Genomic DNA, 23686 nt, shown 5'->3' with positions numbered 1-23686 from the left:
CTTCAGGACCATGGAGCTTCAACCAAATCGTGCTCTTTCATTAGCTTCACTTTACTTCTTTTTCACAAAACTCACAGAGTTCTAGTTCGAAATTTATTTACAAAGATATTTAACGTCGTTTTTAATACTAACATTTGCTACTCCTGTCGTCTCTGATTGGTATAATCCTAGACACTTAAGAGATAGACTTGATTTTGCGAACCAACTGCGAGAAAATTAAACTGAAGAGGATGAGACAAAGTTTTGTTCCAAATTTACCGATAGAAGTTTTCAAACTTATTCCTATATGCATACATATATATATAATATTCGTGAAATAATATTCGTGATTGTTACTTTCTTTCTTGAATTCGTGATAAATTGCTTGCGACTTTTGAAACCGGCGCTTATTAGGCCAATCCTTGGATGTTTAAAGCTCGTCTTATATTTTTATGCTATCTTCATAGAATTCCATTACAGGATTTTGTTAGTCGTTTTCTTTAGTTCTCTTCTCTAAGATAACCTGTATATCCAGGCATCTCGAAACCTGTCTTAAGCATCAGCAACCAAGAGAATCTCGGACAAATACAGTTCAAAAAAATTAACAATAATGATCTCTTGGATCTCTCGCGATGAATAAATCTCAAAAGTGCATCACAAGCATCAGTTTGGAAAAAAAAATAATACCATATTTTCTCGTAGGCAAAGACGCCATTTATTATCTCGCCGACGCAGGAGTGGGGTTTCTCGCGTAGTTTTTATACATGTCGGATTTTATACCCTCGGATTTTTCGCGTGCAGCTGCGCCTGCCGCGCTAGAAAGTCGAAAGTTTTACAAGTTTCTTTTTCTCGCTTGCTCCAAATTTGCTTCGTCACATTTAAAGTGCTAACATATCAACAGTGATATATTCTCCTTACATGACTAGTACACGATTACACGCGGATCATTTTGCGCGTCCTACATCAGCCGCGGAAAAAAAAATCAATGGATCAAAAGGAATTAATAGAAATTCAATCTGCGAGATAGAATCTCTTCTAGGATCTTCGATGTCGGAGATTAAAAATGTTTTGGATACTCTTCTATTACTTTTATTCTCCATGCAACGACAGCCCGTTATATCTCTTCTAACGAAGAAAACGAAGGAGGGGGGGTAAAAGATATTTTTTTTTTTTACAAAATCCCCCAATCTCGAGGATTAAGGATTCAAAATTTTACAAAATGAGTTTCTATTAATTTCTCTTAATTAATCAACTTTTCATAGATAGTTTACGTCACACGTCAATCCATCCATATTTCCTATATCGACTCATGAAAATATAGCGTATATGTATACGCGAAGGAGAGTCCATTTATTGCTATCTTACAAGATAACTCTCCGATCTACGTACGCGTGTGTACATTTAAACGTGCCGATCGATGCGTCTGCGCGTGTACACGTCGAATTTCGCGTATTTTACTGCGCACATGCATGATTGTGCGGGCGAGAAGTCGGCCGGAAATGGAAGTACGCGATTCGTGGAACGATCGTGGAAGTATATCGCTTCTCTCTCTCTCTCTCTCTCTCTCTCTCTCTCTCTCTCTCTCTTTCTCTCTCTCTCTCTCTCTCTTTTTCTCTCTCCGAATGAGGAGATCCATTTTTGACCTTTTTGCTTATTGTTAGCTTCTCTCGCGTTTAGGCCGATACCTACTTGTTTTTTTTTGCACTCCCATTCAATCTCTCATACCCACTCTTTCATTCTCGCTCGATGCTCTTTCTCTCGCAACCCTCTCGTTACATTCAACGCCGTCGCGAATTGCGTTGCAACTTTTACTCGAATTGTCACGTGAATCTCGTCAAGAGCGAGTGAGTACAAAGTTACCCTTGAACACGTGCGAGGGGAGACGTTCCTTTTCTTTTTGTGCTGAGATTTATGCCGTCGTACGTAACGAAAGAGTCAGTAGAAAATTTCATTTAAGGTTCCTCGTGTGCGTTACGCACGTATCCGAGTCATCTTGGTCTGTGATAAACTCTCGGCGACTGTAGAAAAATAAATTACTACCGTAATCGGCGATGTTCGTTTTCCTTGTTGCGTTTTTTTTTTTATATTTGCGCACATTTATAGTTCCCTAATGTTCTTATATTTTCATTTTGTCGAGTACCGCCGTTATATATAATATATATATTCTGTCTCCGATATACGTATATCTCGTGTGCGCTCTCTACAGGTGACGTGTATCCGGGAGAATACAGTTCTCTAAGACTCCTAAAAAGACGTCGCCCGCGCTAAATCGTTGATTTGCAATCGAATAGACGGTAATAAAATTATGCCATGTTACGAGAAACGTCATTGATAACCGAAAGTGGTGACGTGAGAACGGACAACTTCGCGCTTTTCTGCCAACACCTCTCTCAAGATTCTCTTTATATCCTCGTATGTCGGCGATCGAAATGTCGCAGATCGAATTCGAGTTGTGTGTAGATCAGACACGGAAACTGACGAAGAGCTGTAGATGAGAATTCTTTGGGTTATTGCAATTATCGAGAAGGACACTAATATGGAATACCGATACCACCCAGACAGCACAATGTCCCAAAATCTGGACGTAAGACGTCTATGTCCGATTTTAGACATGTCTCCCGATTTTAGACATTGTGCTGTCTGGGGCCGGTATTCATAGTCGGATCTTATTTCTATATTGTCTTAAGTAATGTCTTAAGATGCTAATACGGTCATTTCATTGGTTGGATGGAGTCTTAAGACTACCTTTGACCAGACTTAAGACGATCTTAAATATAAGATCTGACTATGAATACCGGCCTATGAATAACGACAGGATTCGCGAATTGTTTCTCGTGCAGCTTCCGCGTCAGCAACCGTGTCCGATCAGTGCGACTTGGAGAAAGAAGTTTAGCTCTAAAATATGAGATTTACCACACACGAAGTAAATTACCTCTACGTTATCCAGATCCTCGAGACGGCGTTCCATCTGCTCACTATATTACATATCTCTGTTAACGATATTACACCTGTGTTCACCCCTACGGATCTATTGCTATTTACACGGCGACATCAAAATATCGTTTCATTCGCGCTTTTCAAACCCGCTGCGTTTCTCTAAACCTATTACTTGTTTTGTTTCGAATATTACCCTGTACGAGTTCAACGCACCCCCGCCGTTCGTAAGACACGCGCGCACGCGTGATCCCGTGTGTGCATGCATGCGTGCGTGCGTGCGTGCGTGCGTGCGTGTGCGCGTGCGAACGTGTGACAATGAATAATCGACGGCAGCTGTGTGCAAACTTTTCTCCCTTCGCGTTTATCAATGATGATGAATGATGATATGGCGACGTACGATGACACTCGCGGACAGTCGCGAACGATCTCCGGGCGTCGATCTCGAGCCCTTTTCCAATCCTCCTCGTCCTTCTTTCCGCGTGCCATTTTCTCTTTTTGAGGACACGAGGATGCTAACATTTAGAGAGTTCTCTACGACAATACACACTTAGCTTGTCGAACGTCCTTGAAGAAAAATTCGTTCGGTGAACAGAGAGACGTCGTCTAATTTACGATTCGTGGATTCACCAGCTCCCGGAAACTATCAGGTCGGACGTTGGAGAACATCCAGCCCGATACCTGATGCCGAGGAAAATCGTAACGGGTTCTTTCTGAACAACCGGCTTGATACCCCCGGTGAAAGAGTTTGTTTCTCGTTCGAGTTTAGAGCCTTCGAGTACATTACTGATAGATTATCGGGTGGGTAGGTTCGACGGGCAGATCGCTGTCGAGATCGAGAAAGACGCCGTCCTTGGAGACGAGATAGTGCGTTAAGAGCTGCCCCTTTCCCTTAACAAAGACGAGACCTCGTTGCTCGAAGCCGAAACCGAACGGCTCCAGTATCTTCCGCGTCTCGTCCGTGACCTGAAAATTATTATTATTATTTTTTTTTTAATTTAATATTGTTCAGGACTTCGTTCAAGATTAAAAGATTATTTGACGGTTCAATTTTAGTGAAAATCTAGTTAAAAAATTGTGTTTATCAACCAAAGAATTTAGAAGCGACTGCTAATGCATCTTTACTGATTGATACCTGAATGCAGCCGACTTTCCCCGTGCTCTCCATCCTCGACGCGACGTTGACGGTGTTGCCCCAAATGTCGTAGTGAGGCTTCCGCGCGCCGATGACACCGGCAGTCACCGGTCCATGATTGATGCCCATTTTCAAAACAAAGTGATTAAAGCTCTGCTCGTTGATGCTTGACAGGGCTTTCTTAAGCTCCAGCGCGAACTCCACGAGAGTGACGAGATGGCCCCACCGGGGACCGTCCTCCGACTGCACCGTTTGCACCTCGGATATTCCCGAAGCGGCCATATAGGTCGATCCTATCGTCTTGATCTTGATGATGCTCTTGAATTTCTTCTGATCGAGGATCTAAGGGCAGGATAGAGTGAGTGGTAAGTCAGGGGTATAAAGGGAAGCTGTAATCACCGTAACGAGAAAACTTTGCGGTATTGAGCTGAACGGGGCGAGAAACTTACGGCGTCGAAGTCGGAGATGACTTCGTTCAGGAACCTGAGGCACTCGAGGCCTTGATTATTGATGCTCTCCTCGCTGTAGAAGTCCGCGAAGTTCGGCATACTGGCGAACAGCACGCCCACCTCGGCGTAGCTCTGACTGTAAAGATCGTCGTGGTGCCTCGCGCGCGACAGGAAATAAGCGGCCACGTGAGGCGGCAGGATGTTGTATATTAGAGCACCGTTTCGTCGCTTCATATCCGCTGCCCGTTCCCTCTGCGCGATCACCTCTCGCCCTCGCAGGTACAGCATTCTTCGCGCCTTTTCAGCCTGCAAACAATATTCGTATGGTCGTTAACAAGATTGCCGTTAAATTAAACTATTAAACGACTGGAAAGATTGAAATTTTGATCGCAATTAAATCTCTGATTGTTCTGTTGTACATTTTTACATTATTTTGATATTACAAAATAGTTAATTAGCTTATAGCTTATAGCAAAACTAAAAGCGCTTTTACTCGGAATTCCCTCGTGTTCCATAGAACTCGCACGCAAATTATGTTCCCGTCAAGGGAAATGCCTCGTTAGGGCGAAAATTCTGTGAAATTGCTTTCGCCTTTCTCTCACTCGACGCTTTCGATAGCAAATATAGAGGATCGTGCTAGGCGGATAGAGTGTCATTCAACGCGCCGTGAAAAGCCCACTCAAAAATCGCGAATTACCCGAGGTCCAATTTCTCGATTGAACCCATCATCATCGCCGTCCGCAAATGGATTATGTTTCCATTTCGCGCCCAAATACCCAAATAATTGTCGGATTATTTCGGGAAAACTACAACACCGCGTTATGGCTTCATATATACTTTTCCGATATACGCGAAGTGGGATATGATTTCAGTAATAATTTTACAGAAATAATTTAATGTTGAAACGTTGAAAATAAAGTAGATAATTTTTAAAAAACGTAACGTCCATCGACATGATCAATTTGTACGAATAACGTGGATTGCATTTTCAAAGCGTTCGCAATACCGCTCTTGATATCTGATTTAACGCGACACGGAATGGATCGTCGAGGCAATCGTCGGCGCGGTTTTATAGACCCGTGAGAATTGATTGTTCTTTTATCGACATGCCGACCTTGGAGGAAGGCATCATTTTCGCGAGTCGTTCCATTCTCGCGTGCTGCAGCAACGCACCGTAGATCGATCGGCACGTAAAGCCGCGGCCGATGTATGTCTCCGTTATAGCTTGTAGCAATCGACCGCCGTTAATGTCGAAATATTCCAGCATGCTCAAGTTTCTTCGCTATTTATTCAATTTATTATTGGTATAGATGCTCCGAATAGTATAGGGAAATCCAGATTCGAACCTTGGCTGGGATGATATTTCTCGATATAAATTCTTTGTAGGTTTATAAGATATTTATAAACGATATTTATAAGATATTTATAATAAGTATCAATTTAACAATGTATTATATATATTTAGCTTTTGAATGAAATTACGTTTTTAGATCGGATAGTAATCAATGGTTCAAAAGCATACAGAAATATATAAAATTTATATAAATTATTAAAATCCCGTCTGATAATTATAAATATTATTATTTATTTATTCAATATCATGCATAAATCAATATTAATATTTTCGATTATCGGTCGATTTTACTTATTAAAATATTCCATATTAATTTCTTTTACATTAACGAGTCGCTAATAAGATAGAATAAGTGCCGACGATGCTTGTAGCGATCTAAAATATTTCTAATAAGCGAAACATTTTACACTTACGTATCTCGCTACGATGACTAGTGCGGTCGCGATGGTGAACAAGGTGGCCGCCAGCGAATATTTCAGCTTAAAGGGCACGGCTCCTTGGTTCGATGCCACGTCCTCCCTGTCGAGGCTCGATGAGATGAACAGGACATTGATGCAGGACTGCGCGACGACGAGGAAATACATCAGGCACGCCTTGGTCAGGTAACACAGGTATGTCGGCATCGAGATAGCGACCAGCCCGAGGACGCCGATGTATGAATAATAAGAAGGGTACGGACATCGCCAGGTCCAGTTATTTAGCGAGGCGTTCCTCGGCGGCTCGATATCGTCGACGATCACGCAGTTAGTCTACACGAAACGGATAGTAAGGATAATGTGCAGCTAATATCTCTCTGCTAGAGAAACATTTTTATCAAAAACTTAAACGCTTTGAAATACTAAAGAGATAAACAATGATAAACGTTGAAGATTCTGTAATGAGTGTCATTTATTAAATTTTTATTGAAATAACTCTGAATTTTTCCGTAGAAAAATAAATCTGAGATTTCTAAGACATCTCAATAACAAATTGAGAGAGAAAATTCAATTGTGCGAACGGTCGAGCTGCGGCAGCAAGTATAGATTGAAAGCAGTAGGTGTCCGAATTCGTACCATGTCTAACAGCAGGAAGATTATGAGGGAGAACGTCATCAGGACTGCGAGGGTGCTTCTGAACCACATCGCCCTGACCGCGCTGCCCAAGCAGGTAGCTCCAGCCAGCACGACACCGAAGAGAGTGACCACTCCCGCGCCACCCCACGTGAACGGTCCCCAGGGCTGCAGCCTCCAGACTGGAGCCGCGCACATGGTGACTAGGGGCCCGCCGAGGAGCGACAGGGGCGAGAAGGCCTCTTCGACGCTGTGAAACGCCGTCTCCACGTTCGGATCCTTGAACCGTAGGGTCAACCAGGAGGCATGACCTTTCAGGTCGGTACCACCACCTACGAGTGTTCATAGGCTGACGTCACACGCAAGGTTGAGTCGTTAATAAGCCGGATGTCCGACGATTGGCATCGAGTTTATCATTATCTATCGGGCGGATCCCCGCTGAGGCTAACATGTCGCTTTCATTCGCGAAAAGACATCCGAAAAATCTGACTTTAATGAATTTAGAAAAAAAAGATTATTTTGCAAACGTAAAATCGATTGTCGGCCTCCCTCAAATGTTTCTAAAAAATTTTTAAACCTAATTTTTATACCTAAAGAAAAGATTATTTTCGCGATCTCGCGCGACGCTTGTGTCACGTAGTTGAATGTTAATCAACACAGCGACACGCTCGCTCGAGCGTCGATTGTAATCAGCGCCCGCGTCGATAATTCGCAACACCCGACGAGAGTAACACTTTGCGAACGCATGCGCGGATTTTTAAGTCGCTTACCGAGTTAAAATGAAACAACGTTTCCCACCCCCCGATCCCCCTCGAATTCAATTTCGCCGAGTTTTATGTTAACGTTCCCTCAACTTCGACTGAAAATGCCTGACTTTTTTCACTTTTTACCTCTGCTGTCAAGCTTCTTTCTCAGACGTTGCTGAAATTCCTCGGAATCTTCTCGAATATTGTCCATCTTGTCTTCCGCGTTCTCCATTATTCTTTGCGCGGTTGTGTTTTCCGCGTCCGCCAGCGACGCAAGGCTTTTCGTTATCGCTGGCTTAAACGGCTTCAAGGCTTTCACGATAAAGTAAGTAACGAGGCCAGCTTTTTGGAGTGCCTCTTCCCGATCCTCCCCGTGCGCCGGCTCGACCTCGAATTCCCCATTTAGGAAGCTCAGCGTCGCATTCGAGATGTGTACTCTCCTTAAAGCATTTATTTATTTATGCACTACAGCGTGCAGGCGCGGCCCTTTCTCGACGGATACGAATGTCATATCGTCCTTTCGCTTCTCGATCACGTTAACATTCGGTCGATAAATATTTCTCGATATATCAATAATTCAAAAGTTAAGATAAAACGGAGCACGCTTGACATTAACCGAAGGATAAGATCTTTTTTTTAATCCGGTTGCGATAAAAATTCCCAAATATTATAATAAACGCATCTCTCTAATCGCATTCTCAAACCGAACGGTCTTGTAAGGTAGCATTTCTTACCCCGCCCTTCCGCTGCTCTCCATCTTGTTCGCCAGCTCGACGTCCTTGCTGTAGACGTCGTACTGCCATTGCCTCTGTCCGAGGACCCCGGCGAGTACCGCACCTGTGTGAATGCCCACCCTCATGTCAACCGGGCTGTTCGTCTTTTGTTGAACGTATTTAATCGCCTCCACCATGGACAGTCCCATGTGCACGCTGAGGACCGCGTGGTCTGGCCTTTCGACGGGTGCACCACTTATACAGTAATAACAGTCCCCTAAGATCTTGATGCGCATTTGCTCGTATCTGTAAATGAGATTCCATGTCGCAAACTCTCTTTGCCCGCTCGATCGGTTTGAAAAACGTTCCTTAATGACATCTGTGTGCGTGTGGGTAGGTGAAGAAGAAGAAGATATTCTGACTATAAATAGAATATTACGCGACGACGGATGATGATCACATAAACTGCAAAGTGCATTCGGCGGCAATGGAAAACCCTGGTCCCCGGCGATATCGATTGCCATCGTGTCCTCGAAGGACCTCCCCCTGTGGCAGGATTTACGGAGTCGGAATAGCCGAAGACAAAATCGACGGGGAAGCTCACTGATGGAATCAATTTCGCCGTCGAACCAATCATACAATTTTCATTATCCCCGGCGGAAATGGAACGCGCGACCTACGGAATTCTACCACTTTGCCGTGCCGTTTTACGATTAGCATTTGATAGCACGCGAACTCGCACTAAACTTGCATTATATCGGGCGAAGACAAAAATAACTCTGCTACGCGGATGACAAATATTTAATTTCTTTCCTCAATATTACATTATATCCCAAACTCACTGGCGACTTTAATTAAATAATTTAATTCTCCAAATGATTAAGATATTAATTATCAGCTGAATTGAAACATTTAGGATATTTACAATATCGATCTGCTTGAACCGCAGCGTTTTTCACCTTGTGCGTGGTGTACTTTACTCGCAAGATCGATAGAGCGAAAGTAAAAACGTGCAAATGTAGTGAGAAAAATGTAGCTCTTAAAATTGGTATTAAATATTCTTTTCTGCATTAACATAAGAGACTCATTAATGGCAATGCCAATGCATCATTAAAGTGAGAACTGTGAAAATATGTACCGCTCGCTGAGCTGATCGAATCGCGCGAAGAGCTCGTTGAGTATCTTGACCAGCTCGCCGGCGCTGTAGGTAGACGAGATCGCGGTGAAGCCGACTATGTCGGCGTAAAGTATCGACACGTTCTCGTGCCTGGACATGTAGATCTTCTTGAACTGCGTGTCGAGAGACGCGCCGAGGTCCTGCCGCATCTTGACCGCGACGTGCTCCGGCAGGACGCTGAGCAGCAGCCGCTCCTGCTCCGCGCTCTGCTCCTCGATCATCAGCTGGACCTCCAAGCTCTGCCTGGTCTCCAGGAAGGCGCGGCGCTGCTGAAACTCCGCCAGGCAATAGCCGCAAGCGCCCAAAATAGAGGCGCCGACGAAGAGCGTCAGCGTCAGGATCTGTAGGACATTTTTTACGAAGCTGATTTTACGAGCGTCTAGCGCCGCGGGAGCAATCTAGTCGCGCCACTTGGTGAGAATTTATTACGGACCCTTCGTTAAGACCTTGATTACAAATTGCGCGTCGGCTACTTACGTTGCGTCTAAATGACAAATTGCGAAGCAATAATTGGCAATGGAATTATAAGGATTTGTAATTTGGCATGCAATATTTTCGAAATGTTAATATTTACTGTTAAATATTAAAGGATAAAATTTAAATCTAAAGTTAAATAACATTTTGTTATTTTTAACCATGTGTGTCAAAATGTATTATTGTAACACAAAATAGTATTATTTCAGCTTCATTGGTTTGGTTAAATTAACATTTTAGTTTAAATAATATATTGAGTAGGAGCAGTAGTGACAGGAATAATTAAAACTCAAATTGAGTATAATTTGACACTACAAATTTAACTGTATTGTTTTAATACAATATTTTATGTAAAAAATTAAACAAAATAGCCAACTACATTTATCTTCAGAATGGAACAGAAAAGTCTCGCAACGGCTAACATATTTGCATCTTTTGCGGTATTTTTTCCTGCGACAAACGCCAGTCGATATCTCGATCGTGAGGTCACTTTTCCGGATGGTATTCCACCATGTTGGTGAACGGTAGTCAGTTCCAATCCCAGTGAAAAAGCATCAAGCGCGTCGCATATCGAAAGGCAACCTCTCGCATCGTTGCGCAGCGCCGTTCTCTCGCTCTCTTTGTCTTCTCTCTCTCTCTCTCGTTCTCTCTCGCTCTCTTTCACTCTGTATTTCGCTCTCATTACGTGCCTCTATCTTCGTCGCTCTCTATTTTAAACTACCATTGACCAAACTCTACTCGACTGTTACTAACGACGGGAGCCACGTGCCGCGCGCGTCTACTTCCAGCTTTCGCTTTCACACGATATTTGCTGCCAAAAGTTTTGCACGCCTCGGCCGATGCACCTGTACTGTTTACCACATCAGCCGTTCTACGCTATTACTGATCGATGAAGCCAATTGTCTGTTGAAACGCTCTGCCATAACGCAATCGACAGACGCGCGTAATCAGTTCAGTATTCTCTTACATGCCCTGAATATTTAGAAGTTTTTATTTTCTTTTTTTTTTCCAACAAAAGTTGATTATCACAGTTGAATGAAAAGTGAAACAAATACGATATCTTTGCGTCACACGACAATTTCAGTGGAATAAAGCCGTGATCAGACTATACGGATTGGGATTGAGATTGGATTGAAATTTAATCAATCAGAATAAAGAAAACTAACTTCAAGTTTAGTGAACTTTGCTCTAATTGGTCAAATTTCAATCCAATCTCAATCCCAATCCGTAGTCTGATCACGGCTTTAATAAAAGGTTTTCTCGAGTCTGAAACACTCTCCAGCGCGGCCGCTTCGTTTAATTCAATAATTGCATTATTTTTTTGCGATGAAATGGATTGGCAGAGAAAATATTGCAAAGCAAATATTGCAGACAGTGTGAAAAAGAGAGAAAAGGAGATAGAGAGAGAAAGTGTGATGAAGCAATCGCTTCGCGAGTTTCCCGGCTTCCTGAGATATCTTTTTCACTGGACGCATCACGTGCACTTGCGAAACCGCGAGATACGCAACACACGGGAGCGACAAACTATCGGCTCGGTTATCGTGCGATGCGTTCAATGCCACGCTTCGCAACAAAGGTGTATATATACGAGTGCAACTTTCCTGGCGATACATAGCGGCGCGAGTACTTATTATCACTTTAACAATGGTATTACATCGTGTACCGGGATCGATAAGACAAGCCCACGTAATAAGCGCAGCGAGTCGTATCGCGCGTATGTATCAATTTTCACGGAGGTGGATAATAATCAAATTTGCAATGCAATGCGTTAAAATGCGTATTACCTGTTGGATTAACGAATCTAGTAAGTTAATAGCGATAATTGTTGGGAAATTCTTTAACAATGGCATAGAGAGTTTCAATGGGTTTCCCGATGTGCAAATACAACCAGTTTTAATTCAATAATTGACCTCTTCTCGATTAATCATCGTGTATTTGTAAGTGTCCGATAATTCGCAATGATTTAACTTATTTATTTGAAATTATCGTTATTGTAATAATTATTAAAATATAATCACCGATATAATTACTTTAATTAATTAATAATTATGTACAAATTCCGATTATGATTTTAATATAATTATATATAAATACTATAATTATTACGATGCTTATTATATGTATAATAATTACCACAAAAAGCTATTCCAAACAAATGAGTTAAATTATCGCTAATTATCGGACACCTACAAAAACCGCGATGGAGAAGAAGTCAGTTGTAGTATCCTTGATCTTCGGCGCGACGTATCGATGTGCGATAAACGTAGCGTAAGCTCGTGTCGGTCGCGCTGAACGTTAACAGTGCATATCTAAGGTCAAGAGTTACGATCAAAAATAGTATGATTTGCAATTAATAGTGCTGCTAAATACGTCGTCAGCGTAACCCACACGTTTCGCAGATATCTCCGTATGTTTTAACAGAACGACATTTTATCACGGTACGTGTTCGACTCATTTAACAACACAATTCTGAACGAGATAAAATCATTACGAATGAACTATTCAACGTCGACGTTTTACCCGATTTTCGATTCTTCACGAGAGAAACAATCCTCGCGAGTTACAACGTGAAATTTCTAATTTATTATTTTTTTTCTTCGCAACCGTGTGTGTCGCGTATATTCATAAAAGCGGCGGAGATACGCCTCGTTGAACTTGGATCGATTGTTGGTGCACGCGTCGCCGGTCTACGGTTGACAGTGAATTAAGTTTGTAGAAGTCGCGGCGCCAACAACACCGTTGTTTCTGTCCATCGCGCGTATCGGAAAGCGCGAAAAGCATCCCCTTTCTAGCAATTAACACGCGCGCGCTGAGTTTTAGTCCGTCTATTTATTCATTTTTCTTTTAACTCGCGTGCAATTGTGCTCGCGTCACTTTCGAAACGATTTCAACGAGACAGGTACGTTTTATTCAAACTTGAGGATTTTTTTCTCTCTTTTTGTCTGTCCGATCTCCCTTCTGACGACAATGTAGACGCCGCGGCATTCGCGTTCTAAGCTCGTTATCGCCGTTTTTAGGCACGATCGAAGGGACTAACTTATTAAATATAGAATGCAGTGTATATGAGTATTCGAGTTATTTTTAATAACTTTATAGAGGGGCGCTATAAATGGAAAGAGGTCACGTGGTGGATTACGCTAGCTTCGGCTAGCTAACGTGGATTAAACGACAAGTGCTTTCACGCGTCCGCGAGTTAAAGAAATCCTCTCAGCGGTGCTTGAGTTCTGTTGCCTCTCGTCGGCCAATTCTGTCTCTCTGCGGTCCTCAAATTCCAACTCTCTCTTTCGAAGATCCGTGGATCTGACTGATCCACGACGAGACACGCGAGAGACAACGCTGTTACCTACCAGAATATCGACAGGCTGTGTTTTAAGCTCCTCCAACGTCGTGCTGGAGAGACCGATGACGGCGATGAAGTACACGAGCACGCTGCCGAGGGCGAGGAACGTGCAGCGGCACAGCTTGAGCGGCAGGGTGGCGAACAGGAGGTAGAGCAGCAGCAGCATCCAAGCTAGGCTGTCCCCCGGCGTGACCTTGGTGGACTTGAGGAACAGCTGAGCGGGCAGGTGCACGATCCACAGCTGTCCGACTATGCACGGCACCACCGACCAGACCGAGTTGCGTGCCGTGCTCAGCTTGATGCAGCCGGTCTGGATTAACAAGGCGGAGTTCAGGCCGACAAATACGGCGCTGACGCAACGTGCCGGCAGCTCCATTCCCGGCGTCAACAACGTGTAGAGGCCGTACAGGATCGCCGACATCAGGAAGCACGTGAGGCCGCCGCGACGCTGTTGCAGCGACGAGGCGCGATAGAGCTTCTCGAGGCGGGCGCTGCTGAAGCTCGTCTTCAGCAGGTTCGACGGCCTGCCACAGCTTAGGTAGGAATCCTCGTTCGTCGGGGTCTGCTGTTGTTGCGACATGGCGCCGGTTTAACGGTCGTCGTCGTCGTCCTCGTCGTCCTCGTCCTCTTCCGCTGAGTGCGCGCCACGCACCGTCACATTACTCCTCTCGTCCACACTCTACCGCATCATCGCGTCCGGCCGCGTCCTCCTCTATGGAGACGATCGACCGATCACGGCTACCTTCTCCTCCTCCTCCTCGTGGATGCACATGGAGCCCCCGTGGTTTCCGGGATAACGCACCCCGTCCTTACACCCTAAATCTCGAGCGATATTCCTCTCGCGCTGCGTGTTCCACCACCTCGCCGAGAGACGAGGGCGAACGGGGTGAGCGTAGTCTCGCTCGTGACTCAGTCTGGGTGGCTGAGCGCACCGGAACACGACCAGACGAAACGCGATTCAGCGGCGAGAATTCCCTCGAGCCTCGTTAACGCAGCTGTTACCCGAAGGATAACGCGATACAGGTATATACTCAGACCGAGCAGCCACTCTCGCACCACTCACGCACACACGTACACGCACACATGCGCGCCAAGACGAGCCGGACTGCCGGACTGTGTAATAAGCCTCTCTTTCTCGGGGATACGGCGCGCCTGGCACCCGCGTGTGGGGTGCGCTAGCCAGCCGGGTTGCTACTACCGGCGGGTTCCTACTACCTCTTCTGCACGACCTGCCTCCACGATCGTGTGTACGTATATACGTTGATATATTTCTCCACCCTCCTCAGCACCCTCCGCGCGTCTCTCTGTCCATGTATCTCCGTCTACTTCGCCACCCTGCGCCGCTTTCCTTCTCGCGCCACCGCTCCCGTCCACGTCCAGGCGTGCGCCTTGCGATCCTGACTGCTACACGACCCTCCGACCCGGGTCGATATCAACCACCACAAACCCCAGCAGTTGACGCCAGGCCCTACCTGCGCCTCCTTTACGGTCCTACCTATGTATCCGCCGACCTAACTGCATCCTCTCCTCCCCCCCGCACGGCGCGCGGCCTCATCTTCCTGGTTCTATCTCGAGTTCATCCCGGAGTGGCCGAGTTCTTATTTTAGGACAGGCGAGCACAATTGGCTCGCGTGAATCCCTCAGGCACTATAAGCTCTATACTCTATATCGCTTCTCTCTTTTTAGTCCAGAAATTTTTTATGATCAAATCGTGAATGATTGAAACTACGGCGAGCAAAATTTTATATTTAAAAAATAATAATAAAAGCAGAATAAAATAATGCCAAAATAAATAAAAATGATAATTAGAAACATTTCCCAGCTGATTTTAATTACGCAAACTGTATCAAAAGTTAAATGTACTTTTTTCGAGCAAAAAAAGAAAGTTGAATTAGAAACAAAGTCATTTAAATCATTTTAATTAATGGAAGACATAGATATTTTTTAAATCATAGATATTTATTGCTTTTTATTTTTTTAATAAAGCGTTCACAATTTCAAAAATTACTTGTACTTTGCTTTAAACGTGTGCTATTAAATGTTGATCACTGATGTGCGTCTGCTATAAATATTGAAAAGTATCAATTAGATCAGGATGAGCTGTTTATTAACCGTTACTCTACGACGAAATCTAGTTTTCATTAATTTAATTACATTCCAGTTTTTCACAGTAATTGCAGAATATCTTGTTTTGCTTTCCGTTACTGCCTTCCTTTTTATCATGTTAAGAAAGTTTTATAACTTTGCGTACGGTAATACGTGAAGTTATATTCCGAGAATATTTCGCCGACCAATCGCGAATGATTCTCTTTATCAATTTATACCTTCATCGGTTTACGATCTCCAACCGCGGATATTATTGCAACTTGGTTATCTGTTTTTGAGGTCAAGCGAGCGCAACTAAATAAATAATTATTTCAAGAGCGCCATTCGATTAACTCTCATCGATACGTTCAACGATTCGCTCTAAATCCCAATTACCCGCTGAATAAGTTAACGCGACTCTTTTTCCGCTTTTTTTGCGGTTATCGTCCTTTTACGCCTTCGCTTAATTTTCGTATAACCACTCGCTTACCATCCGGAGCGGATTGCACGCTATCCTTATTTCCTCGGATCGCAGAAATCCGTCACAGAAATCACCTTTGTCTGTTTCTACTGAAAATGCCAATAATCCAATTGACTCTCGAGTCACGGTTCGTGGATTCTCCTCACACTCGTCGGCGATCTCGCTATACGGAAGGAAGAAATCCGACGCGCGTCCGAGTCTCAATTAACTGATGGAAACTGCATCGCGACGTATCGTGGATCAAAAGTCACAATGTAGGATGGATCGTTTCCCAATAACATCGCTTCGATCAACGGTGGGGCCGTTGATAAATCGCGGGAAAAGGAAATCAACTTACGAGTCGATGAGACTGATGGGAGTGACTCGGCAAAGGGCCAAAATAGCATTAGGTTCATCAGGTGGAAGCGTGCGGAGAAACACAACCCGCGATTCTTATCGCGGGCATTACGCCGTTAGGCAGCAGTGAGGCATGATAACTGCAATTGCAACGTATCGTGTACGCGAGTGGCGGATAAGCGTGTAGCTTGATACAGGTGATTACTCCAGGTCCATTTGATCGTGGTAAAACTTTTATTTAAGGCCTTAGCTACCAACCTTGAATACATAATCACAAGTACGATATATCTTGGATATATAAATAATATAAAGCGTTTAAAATTCTATCTAAAAATAACGTAAAATAATCTACGCAAAACGCATTCAAGACGTCTTGTGTCTTAATCGAAAAGTCAAAAAGATACGGTAATAAGAGACTAAATGGCGATACTAATGATAAGAGCGTGCGAACTAATTGCTAAGTAATATCATGTATACAAAAGAATACCATGCATATTTTAAAGTTTCCCTGAAGCCCCCCCGTTCTCTCCCCAGGATTTGATCGATTTTACTTTTGAATGAAGGAGTCGCGAATATCGTCCGTGACGAAATATCCCATTTTATTCATCTCCTCGACGACCTTCTGATCTTTGATTATGGCTGCAATCCACTTGTAATAGGGCAGCTCGTTCCTCGTGCCCCCGTACACCTTCGGCAGGTACTCGGGCAATATGTGCTTGTGTAGACTCTCGTAGTTGCTACCGTGGAAGAACAGCTTGTTTCGCATGTTGGCGTCGAGCAGCGGCTTGAAGACCGCGAAGATCGCGTCGAAGACCCACGACTGATGGAGGATGTGTAGCGCGTGTATCCTGATGGGAAACGCGGTCACCATCAGAGACAGCATCATAGTTGCCACCTAGAAAATGGATCGCCGACACGCGTGATTATATTAGCACACTATTTCCGCCTTTTAATTTCATAATTAATACATTTATCGCAAACCTGGGAGTAATGTAAAGATCCCATGTGCAACAAGAAAAGGAGAAAGATAATGGATAACGATGTACCTGAGGCGTCACGGACCACGCGTGTGTCATGGAGATGTCCTTCAAATCGAAAATGGCGACGCCGCCCATAATTTGCGCCCTGGGTTCGAGGATGCCGAGCTCGAGGATCCCGACCGTGGCTTTGAAGAGCTCCTCGGTGGAATATTTGCGCGGATCCCAATTGCCAAAACGATAGATCATTACGCGTCTGCCGCACTGGGTTCTATACGGCGGCACCGTGATCACGTTGTCGTCACCTATATACCTCATCTCGGTCGAGCTCATCATCTGATGGATCTCCGGGTGTTCCTCTTTGAAGTTGTAGTAATTCACTATCTATCGAAAAATTTCTTGAGAGAGAAATCGACCTCGCGCGCTCGGTCGTTCGCGCGGGAATACAGGGTGACCCCTCGAATAATACGGTATTTTAATTGCATGGAGTCTCGAGTAGCACGGTAAAGAAAATTGTGACATCTTACTTTTCAAAAGTTTTTTTTTTGTAGATAATTCCCCGGATTCAAATACCTACTTTTATACGGATCTGGAGTCTTGAATTGTATACAGTTTTCAATAGCGGGTAATCTCTAAAATTGTATGAATCCTAAGTCTCGAGTACTACGCTTTTCAATAGCACGCAACCCAATTATTCGTGTTTTTCGAGGTTTCTTAACTGTATTTCGTTATTCACAAATTTGAATTATAAAATCGCGAACGTGTACGTTGGATAAGCATTCCATGTCGTTCATTATCGCGGTTTAAGATAAAATATCATTATGAATTCTTGATCGTTAGACAGGCATAAATTATATCGTTAATCAATTATTCATCGGCTATTCCCCGGCAATTACATTTATGAATAGCCCGTTTGTTTCCTTATGCATATGGAGATCGGAAAATTAACGATAGTGTCGCCTTAAAGCTCTGATTCTGGATGGAGAAATTATTTTAAATCCATACCAATTTTCATTCCACTTTTTCAGTAAAATGTCGCAATTGTACCACGGTCGTTGAGCCAATTACTGAAAGCAGCTTAATAAGTGTTCGGTTAAAAGGCCAGATCCTTTCCACATGCTTTTACTAATTCTAATTTTCGTGGAATACCAGCGCGCCGCGTATTTCAGATCTCGAAAGGTAGATCAGTTCACCTTGACATAATTGTGCAACTAGAAGGTTCACTCCGTGTTCGCGCTTTATTCATCGATGTATTTTCACTATTAATTGCACAATGGTTCATAAATATTATTTCGACATTTCTTAAAATTTCGTAACCAATAGCATCCACAATAATTGAAAATGACGTTTTTATATTGTAAACGAAAATATTGATACACATCAATAATCTCTGCAATCATTGTTTTATCTAATCACACTCGAAAAAGAATTCGCGACTTTGCGAAAGCAACTTTGGATTGAATTACACACAGAATAATCCAAGATAATATAAGTTAATGAAAGATAATAAAAATATAAGAAAGAGAAAAATATATAAAAAAAAGAAAAAGACATAAATATGTACGCGATTAAATCGATTTATGTCTACTTGTTCGCGATAAGATTAGAAACGAAAAAAAACAAATATATATAGATTCAAACTGTCGCTACAATTATATTAGTTTGATTGACTTACATTGGACATAACTACTGGGTATAATACACTTTCTTATTTCTCTGAATATATGTATAATTCCGCTAATGATCATAAATGAAGCAATTCTCTAAACGAGAAAAAAATTATTAATTATGCAGGATTGTGCATACAGGAGTCTTTCATGATATTCGAAAAGAAAAATAAGTATCACTTATCTACGTAACATATTTAAAATTTAACTTGTTAAATTTATGCTCCTAAATGTGTAAATTAGATATGTATACTTAATTACAAAGCAAGCGAGGTTTATTATAAAATCTAACGTTATAAATTTCTAAATCTAATTTTATAATTACGGAAAAATCCACTACCGGGCACGATAGCCTAGTACATATTATTAAATCTTGTGTGTTAACTCATCCTTTTAAATCTTTCATGCGATTTCTTTAATTCTGTAGAGAGGACTATTTATATATATATCGTTGGAAAATTTATCAGCACAACAGAGTAAAGTGCAAAACTTTTAAAAAATGTTCAACTTTCTCTCTAATGCCCGTTTTAGACTGGAGGATGATCCTACTCGCGACTCATCCTAGTGAGTAGTGTAGACGGATAAAAATCATTGATTATCCATGATTTTTACCCATTTACACTACTCACTAGGATGAGCCGCGGATCCTCCAGTCTAGAACGGGCATAAATAAATTTTACACGCGCGTATTTTACATAAATTAATTTGCTCTTTAAAAGATTTATAAAAAGAATTTTATTGCTGCTTCTTGATGCCGAGAAGTTATTCAGACGCGCGTAGACAAGATGCTTATATATCTCGTATCGATGTTTGCGAGTATTTTAACGATTCGACAAATGTCAAAGATTAACAACAGTAATTTAATTCGTTTAGAGACGGTATGCTATTGATTTGACGCAAAACTTTTATTGCCTCGTATATAATTTGTTTAATAAGAATATTTACGATACTGAAAAGGGGTATCTAACAATGAAACATAAAAGTTCATTTCTTAGAGGCTTTACGCAACTAGTTTTAGATTCCATACATAATCCGGTTTAGTAATCTGTATTAAATTCAAGATCCTTCTTTACTGTTTTCGTATTTGACAGGAAGCAGCTGGAATAATGTTATATGATTAGATCAAATAATCACGTAATAAAATTATTAAGAAATAGTATAGAACTCCAGAAAAAGTAGGTTAATTGATTATCTCACAATCATTATAACTTTTCATTGACTCATAAAACATTGCAAAATTATGATTGCCAATAAGTGTTTACTTTCATAAATTTTCCAACGGTAACGTATAGTGAGCAAAATATTTTAATGCATTAAAGAATTTAAGCAGTTGCATTATTTTCCTTTTTTTGTCGACGTTCTATTTCTGCACGCGATAAACTCTTATCGTTTACTTTACGTGACAAAAAGCACATCGACGCGAGCATATACGTTTAATAATAAAGGCGTACGCCTCTTTCACATCGATTTAAACTGTCCGCCTCATCGCAAATGTCATTGTCAATGCCTGTACATCTATAACTCACCAGCTTATGTGCGCTCTTTATGTTAAAGTTCCTAGCGCGAAGAAATCTGAGGAGAAAATCGTCGTCCATCCTGTGCGGCATGCACTCGCCTGTCTCTGCGAAAGAACACATACATTACAAACTCGTTTGCGCCAAACAATAATATAAATACAATTATTTCTGCTTGATCGCGAACCGTTACGAATTCTACGAAATTTTTGTCATTTTTGCACATATCTGTCTAACTCAAAAGATTTACTTTAAATCTGATGTCCCAATTAATTAAACCAGAAATAGAAATATGTACATTTACAGAAACATCAGCATATCGTTGCTAACATCAATGTGTTACAAAACCCAGGCAGCATGTCCAAAATTGCGACATAAAAAGCATCTACAATGGCAGCAGGAGTATACAGTAAGACGTAAGCAATTAGTTATTGACTAATGGGATTTTTACAATTCAAGAATAATCGACTGTGGTTGGTCAATAGCTATTGCTTACGTCTTACTGCATACTCCTGCTGCCATTGTAGACGACGCTTAAGACGTCTTAAAGGCAATTTTAATACATCTTTAAAATGTTCCGATATTTTGGACATGGTGCTGTCTAAGTCCCGGTCTACAATAGACGTTTTGAGCCCTAAGCCTTAAGAAATTGTCCAATCACAGTTGAATTTGAGGAGAAAAATTGACTGTGATTGGTCAATTTCTTAGGGCTTAGGGCTTAAAACACCTATTGTAGACTGGGACTCAGAAACAATTGTTGCGCCCGTCAAATCTAAAACTTTGCGATTGTACTTTTCTCTCGGTAGGACAATTTGCACCGCCGATTTTATAACATTGACACCTCTTCTCGTTGACGCTCACGATCGTTTCGGAGCTAATACTCCAACTCGAATTACCGTAGATCATATCGCGGAACTCCTGCAGCGTCTGACACTTGACCTCGTCGGTCTCCCCTAACTCCCTTCTGGCGTACTCCATGACTTCCGGCGGCGGCTCGCACAGATCCAGAGTGATCTGCTCGTCGTCCTCCAATTCTTGATCCTTGAGTTCCGGCATGTCGTCGGCACCCTTGCGAAGCTCTAGATCCTCCTGCCTCTTGACATCGGGCTTCTCCTTGGCAAGGGTCCTCTGTGCCTCCGCGTCACTTTCGATCGAAGGACCGTAGCGTTCTTTCGTTAGAATCGTCGACCCGGCGCCGTTGCCGATCTTCTCGCTCTCCTGCGGCATGATAGCACACAGCACAGATAGATCGATGATCTATTTCATTTAACGATTCTATGGGAAGATTTCACGGAATCTCCGGAATCGGCGTGTCTCCTCGATCGACACTCGTGCGCGGGAAAAAGCGAAATCGCGCGTTCATTCAGTCGTGGATCGCGCTCGTATACAACTATTGGCCGGCCGCCTGTCTCCGGCGTTACCAGATAACCTCCTTCTACCCGATATTCTTGCACACGAACATCTATACACGCGAGTAGATAAACGTACGTGCATACATTGACGCATACACGCGTGCACGTGCGTGCAGTTGCGCGTGTTGCCTGCGAGCGACCGGTGCATACGCAAACAATGATCCCTCGTGAGCCTCTTGCCGACTTATTGACGCTGACTCAAACTGAACTTTTTTTTCCTGCGACCAATATTGACCGCACGACGCGCCCTTGAATAAAGATTATTTAAATGTCGCGCAGTTAGCAGCAGCGCGAACCTTGAGTCTCTCAAACTTGGAGCGTGATCGGCGAGGTCTAGTTCGCATCAACCGGACGAAGTTCAGAACACGGCGTGATTCATCTCAATTTACCGATCTCAATAGCGATTAAACAGACACAGTGACAAGAAAACAATTGCCTTCTTTTTACGCCAACATTTCTTACATTGTATCACGTTGTATCATGTACATACGTTTTGCATGATAAATCGGGAAATTATCGAATTAACCGATGACGCAGATAGGCGTCAAAGAAGATATAGCTGCGTAGTGTTAAAAGAATATCTCATTGTTAACGTATAACGATTTATATATCGTAACGCCAATAAATTGTTGTATCGCCGATAAAGCGTTTTTCAACGTCTGCAATGTTGCTCTCCATTAAATCATTGTATCAATCTTCAATATGAATTAATTGGCACGAAGTGCCAGCGTGCTACTTTGAAGCAAGCCTCGTGAACTCGTAAACGTTTCGGAGTGTATCATAAGGGGCTTGTCTTTTTCCTGTGTCGTAATACGCGCGTCGAGCACGGTATAGCTGGTGTGTTTTCGCGAACGGAATACGCGCGTTCCGTTGTCGTTGTGTGCGCGACACAACTACGCGCCTCCTTCAGCCTCTACGAAGCCAATATCCGGTTGGCGGTATTCTACTCTTGCAGCAACGTCTACCCGCCGTCGTCGTTTCAATCCTGGTCATTTTCTCGGAATCGCGCGCGCGAAACGCACATGTAATTAAAATCTATCTATATTAATTCCCCAGAGAACGCCTCGCGCGCGCAGTTAGGATATCCGTCGTTTACGCTCGGTAGCGACGCGCGATTCACATATCCTCTTTCTTTTTTGTTAACAAAAACCAGCGGCGCGCGTTGCGCAACGAGCAAGCAGCAGTCTGATCTGTTGTCTGTCTGAGAGACAAGCTAACACGTTACGTCAGCGTCACGGTATTGTTCCTTTTCCTCGATAGAGACGGCTCTTTTTGTTTTCTTAAACAGCACTTATTATCTTCTTGCACTCGCGTGAATGTAAATTCTCGCCGAAGGCGGGTCGGGGCGATATATTGCGCACATTTAAACAGAAAAATATAGCGCGTGTGCATGAAATCTAATTAAATGCGCGGACGGTCGAGCGGACGCTTGTTGCGTCCGCGTTAAAACGCACGGAAGAGGACGACGGATCGGCGACGAACGTTAAAACGAGAAACGGACGATTCTGCGTTCCGATGCACATCGCGCTCGCGTATGTGATTTTCGCCTCGCAGTCAGAACACTGCCCGGTGAAAGATGCAGCTGCAGTTATGGTGCGGTTTCCCGCGCGAGTGTAGCGCGATACTGTACGCCCGGCGGTGCCGATCGCGGCGATGATGTAACTGGCGCACATTTCTTTGTGTACCGACACGCGGCCTCGGCGGTTCACTTTTCGCCCGCACGTCCCCGCACGTTGAAAAAGCCCCTCGCACGAATTGAACGACCATTAGTACATCTTCGCGTGTCCGAGGCCGTGAGTGGGCTAGTACCGTAAATGCGAGGTCGTCCCTCACGTAGTTATACGGTCGAGATGCGAGATTATTC

The 23686-nt window shown here is 43.1% G+C and overlaps 2 protein-coding genes across 2 annotated transcripts; both read right to left on the bottom strand.

Annotated features, from left to right (window-relative positions):
- Positions 1 to 33: 33 nt before the first annotated feature.
- LOC112458850 (adenylate cyclase type 3) lies at positions 34 to 15097 on the bottom strand. Its single transcript, XM_025022669.1, has 9 exons — positions 13358 to 15097; positions 9498 to 9877; positions 8381 to 8665; positions 7791 to 8086; positions 6904 to 7232; positions 6265 to 6600; positions 4498 to 4803; positions 4049 to 4390; positions 34 to 3879 (listed from the first exon to the last, which is right to left on the bottom strand). Exons 1-9 carry the CDS (start codon positions 13928 to 13930, stop codon positions 3697 to 3699), a joined length of 3030 nt encoding a protein of 1009 aa, XP_024878437.1. The 5' UTR covers positions 13931 to 15097; the 3' UTR covers positions 34 to 3696.
- Positions 15098 to 16463: 1366 nt separating this feature from the next.
- On the bottom strand, positions 16464 to 23623 carry LOC112458852 (alpha-tocopherol transfer protein-like). Its single transcript, XM_025022675.1, has 4 exons — positions 21307 to 23623; positions 20423 to 20517; positions 17299 to 17613; positions 16464 to 17147 (listed from the first exon to the last, which is right to left on the bottom strand). The coding sequence occupies exons 1-4, from the start codon at positions 21635 to 21637 to the stop codon at positions 16800 to 16802; spliced, it is 1089 nt and encodes a 362-aa protein (XP_024878443.1). The 5' UTR covers positions 21638 to 23623; the 3' UTR covers positions 16464 to 16799.
- Positions 23624 to 23686: the final 63 nt, after the last annotated feature.

The sequence above is a fragment of the Temnothorax curvispinosus genome, unplaced genomic scaffold (genome assembly GCF_003070985.1).
Source record: "Temnothorax curvispinosus isolate PA1 unplaced genomic scaffold, ASM307098v1 QBEX01009282.1, whole genome shotgun sequence".
Classification (NCBI taxonomy): domain Eukaryota; kingdom Metazoa; phylum Arthropoda; class Insecta; order Hymenoptera; family Formicidae; genus Temnothorax; species Temnothorax curvispinosus.
Note: the sequence above shows the minus strand (reverse complement) of the source record. Positions and strands in the feature narration are given on the sequence as shown.

Bases quoted from the DNA above. Each gene is read 5' to 3' on its own strand.
- LOC112458850 (XM_025022669.1), bottom strand. From the start codon at position 13,930: ATGTCGCAACAACAGCAGACCCCGACGAACGAGGATTCCTACCTAAGC. The intron at 9,878-13,357 runs GTAGGTAACAGC...AATGTCCTACAG, and splicing joins CACAGCCTGTCGATATTCTG to ATCCTGACGCTGACGCTCTT. The intron at 8,666-9,497 runs GTACATATTTTC...TCTCATTTACAG, and splicing joins TTCGATCAGCTCAGCGAGCG to ATACGAGCAAATGCGCATCA.
- LOC112458852 (XM_025022675.1), bottom strand. From the start codon at position 21,637: ATGCCGCAGGAGAGCGAGAAGATCGGCAACGGCGCCGGGTCGACGATT. The intron at 20,518-21,306 runs GTAATTCGAGTT...GTTCTTTCGCAG, and splicing joins GTTCCGCGATATGATCTACG to AGACAGGCGAGTGCATGCCG. The intron at 17,614-20,422 runs GTGAGTTATAGA...ATTTTTCGATAG, and splicing joins TAAAGAGCGCACATAAGCTG to ATAGTGAATTACTACAACTT.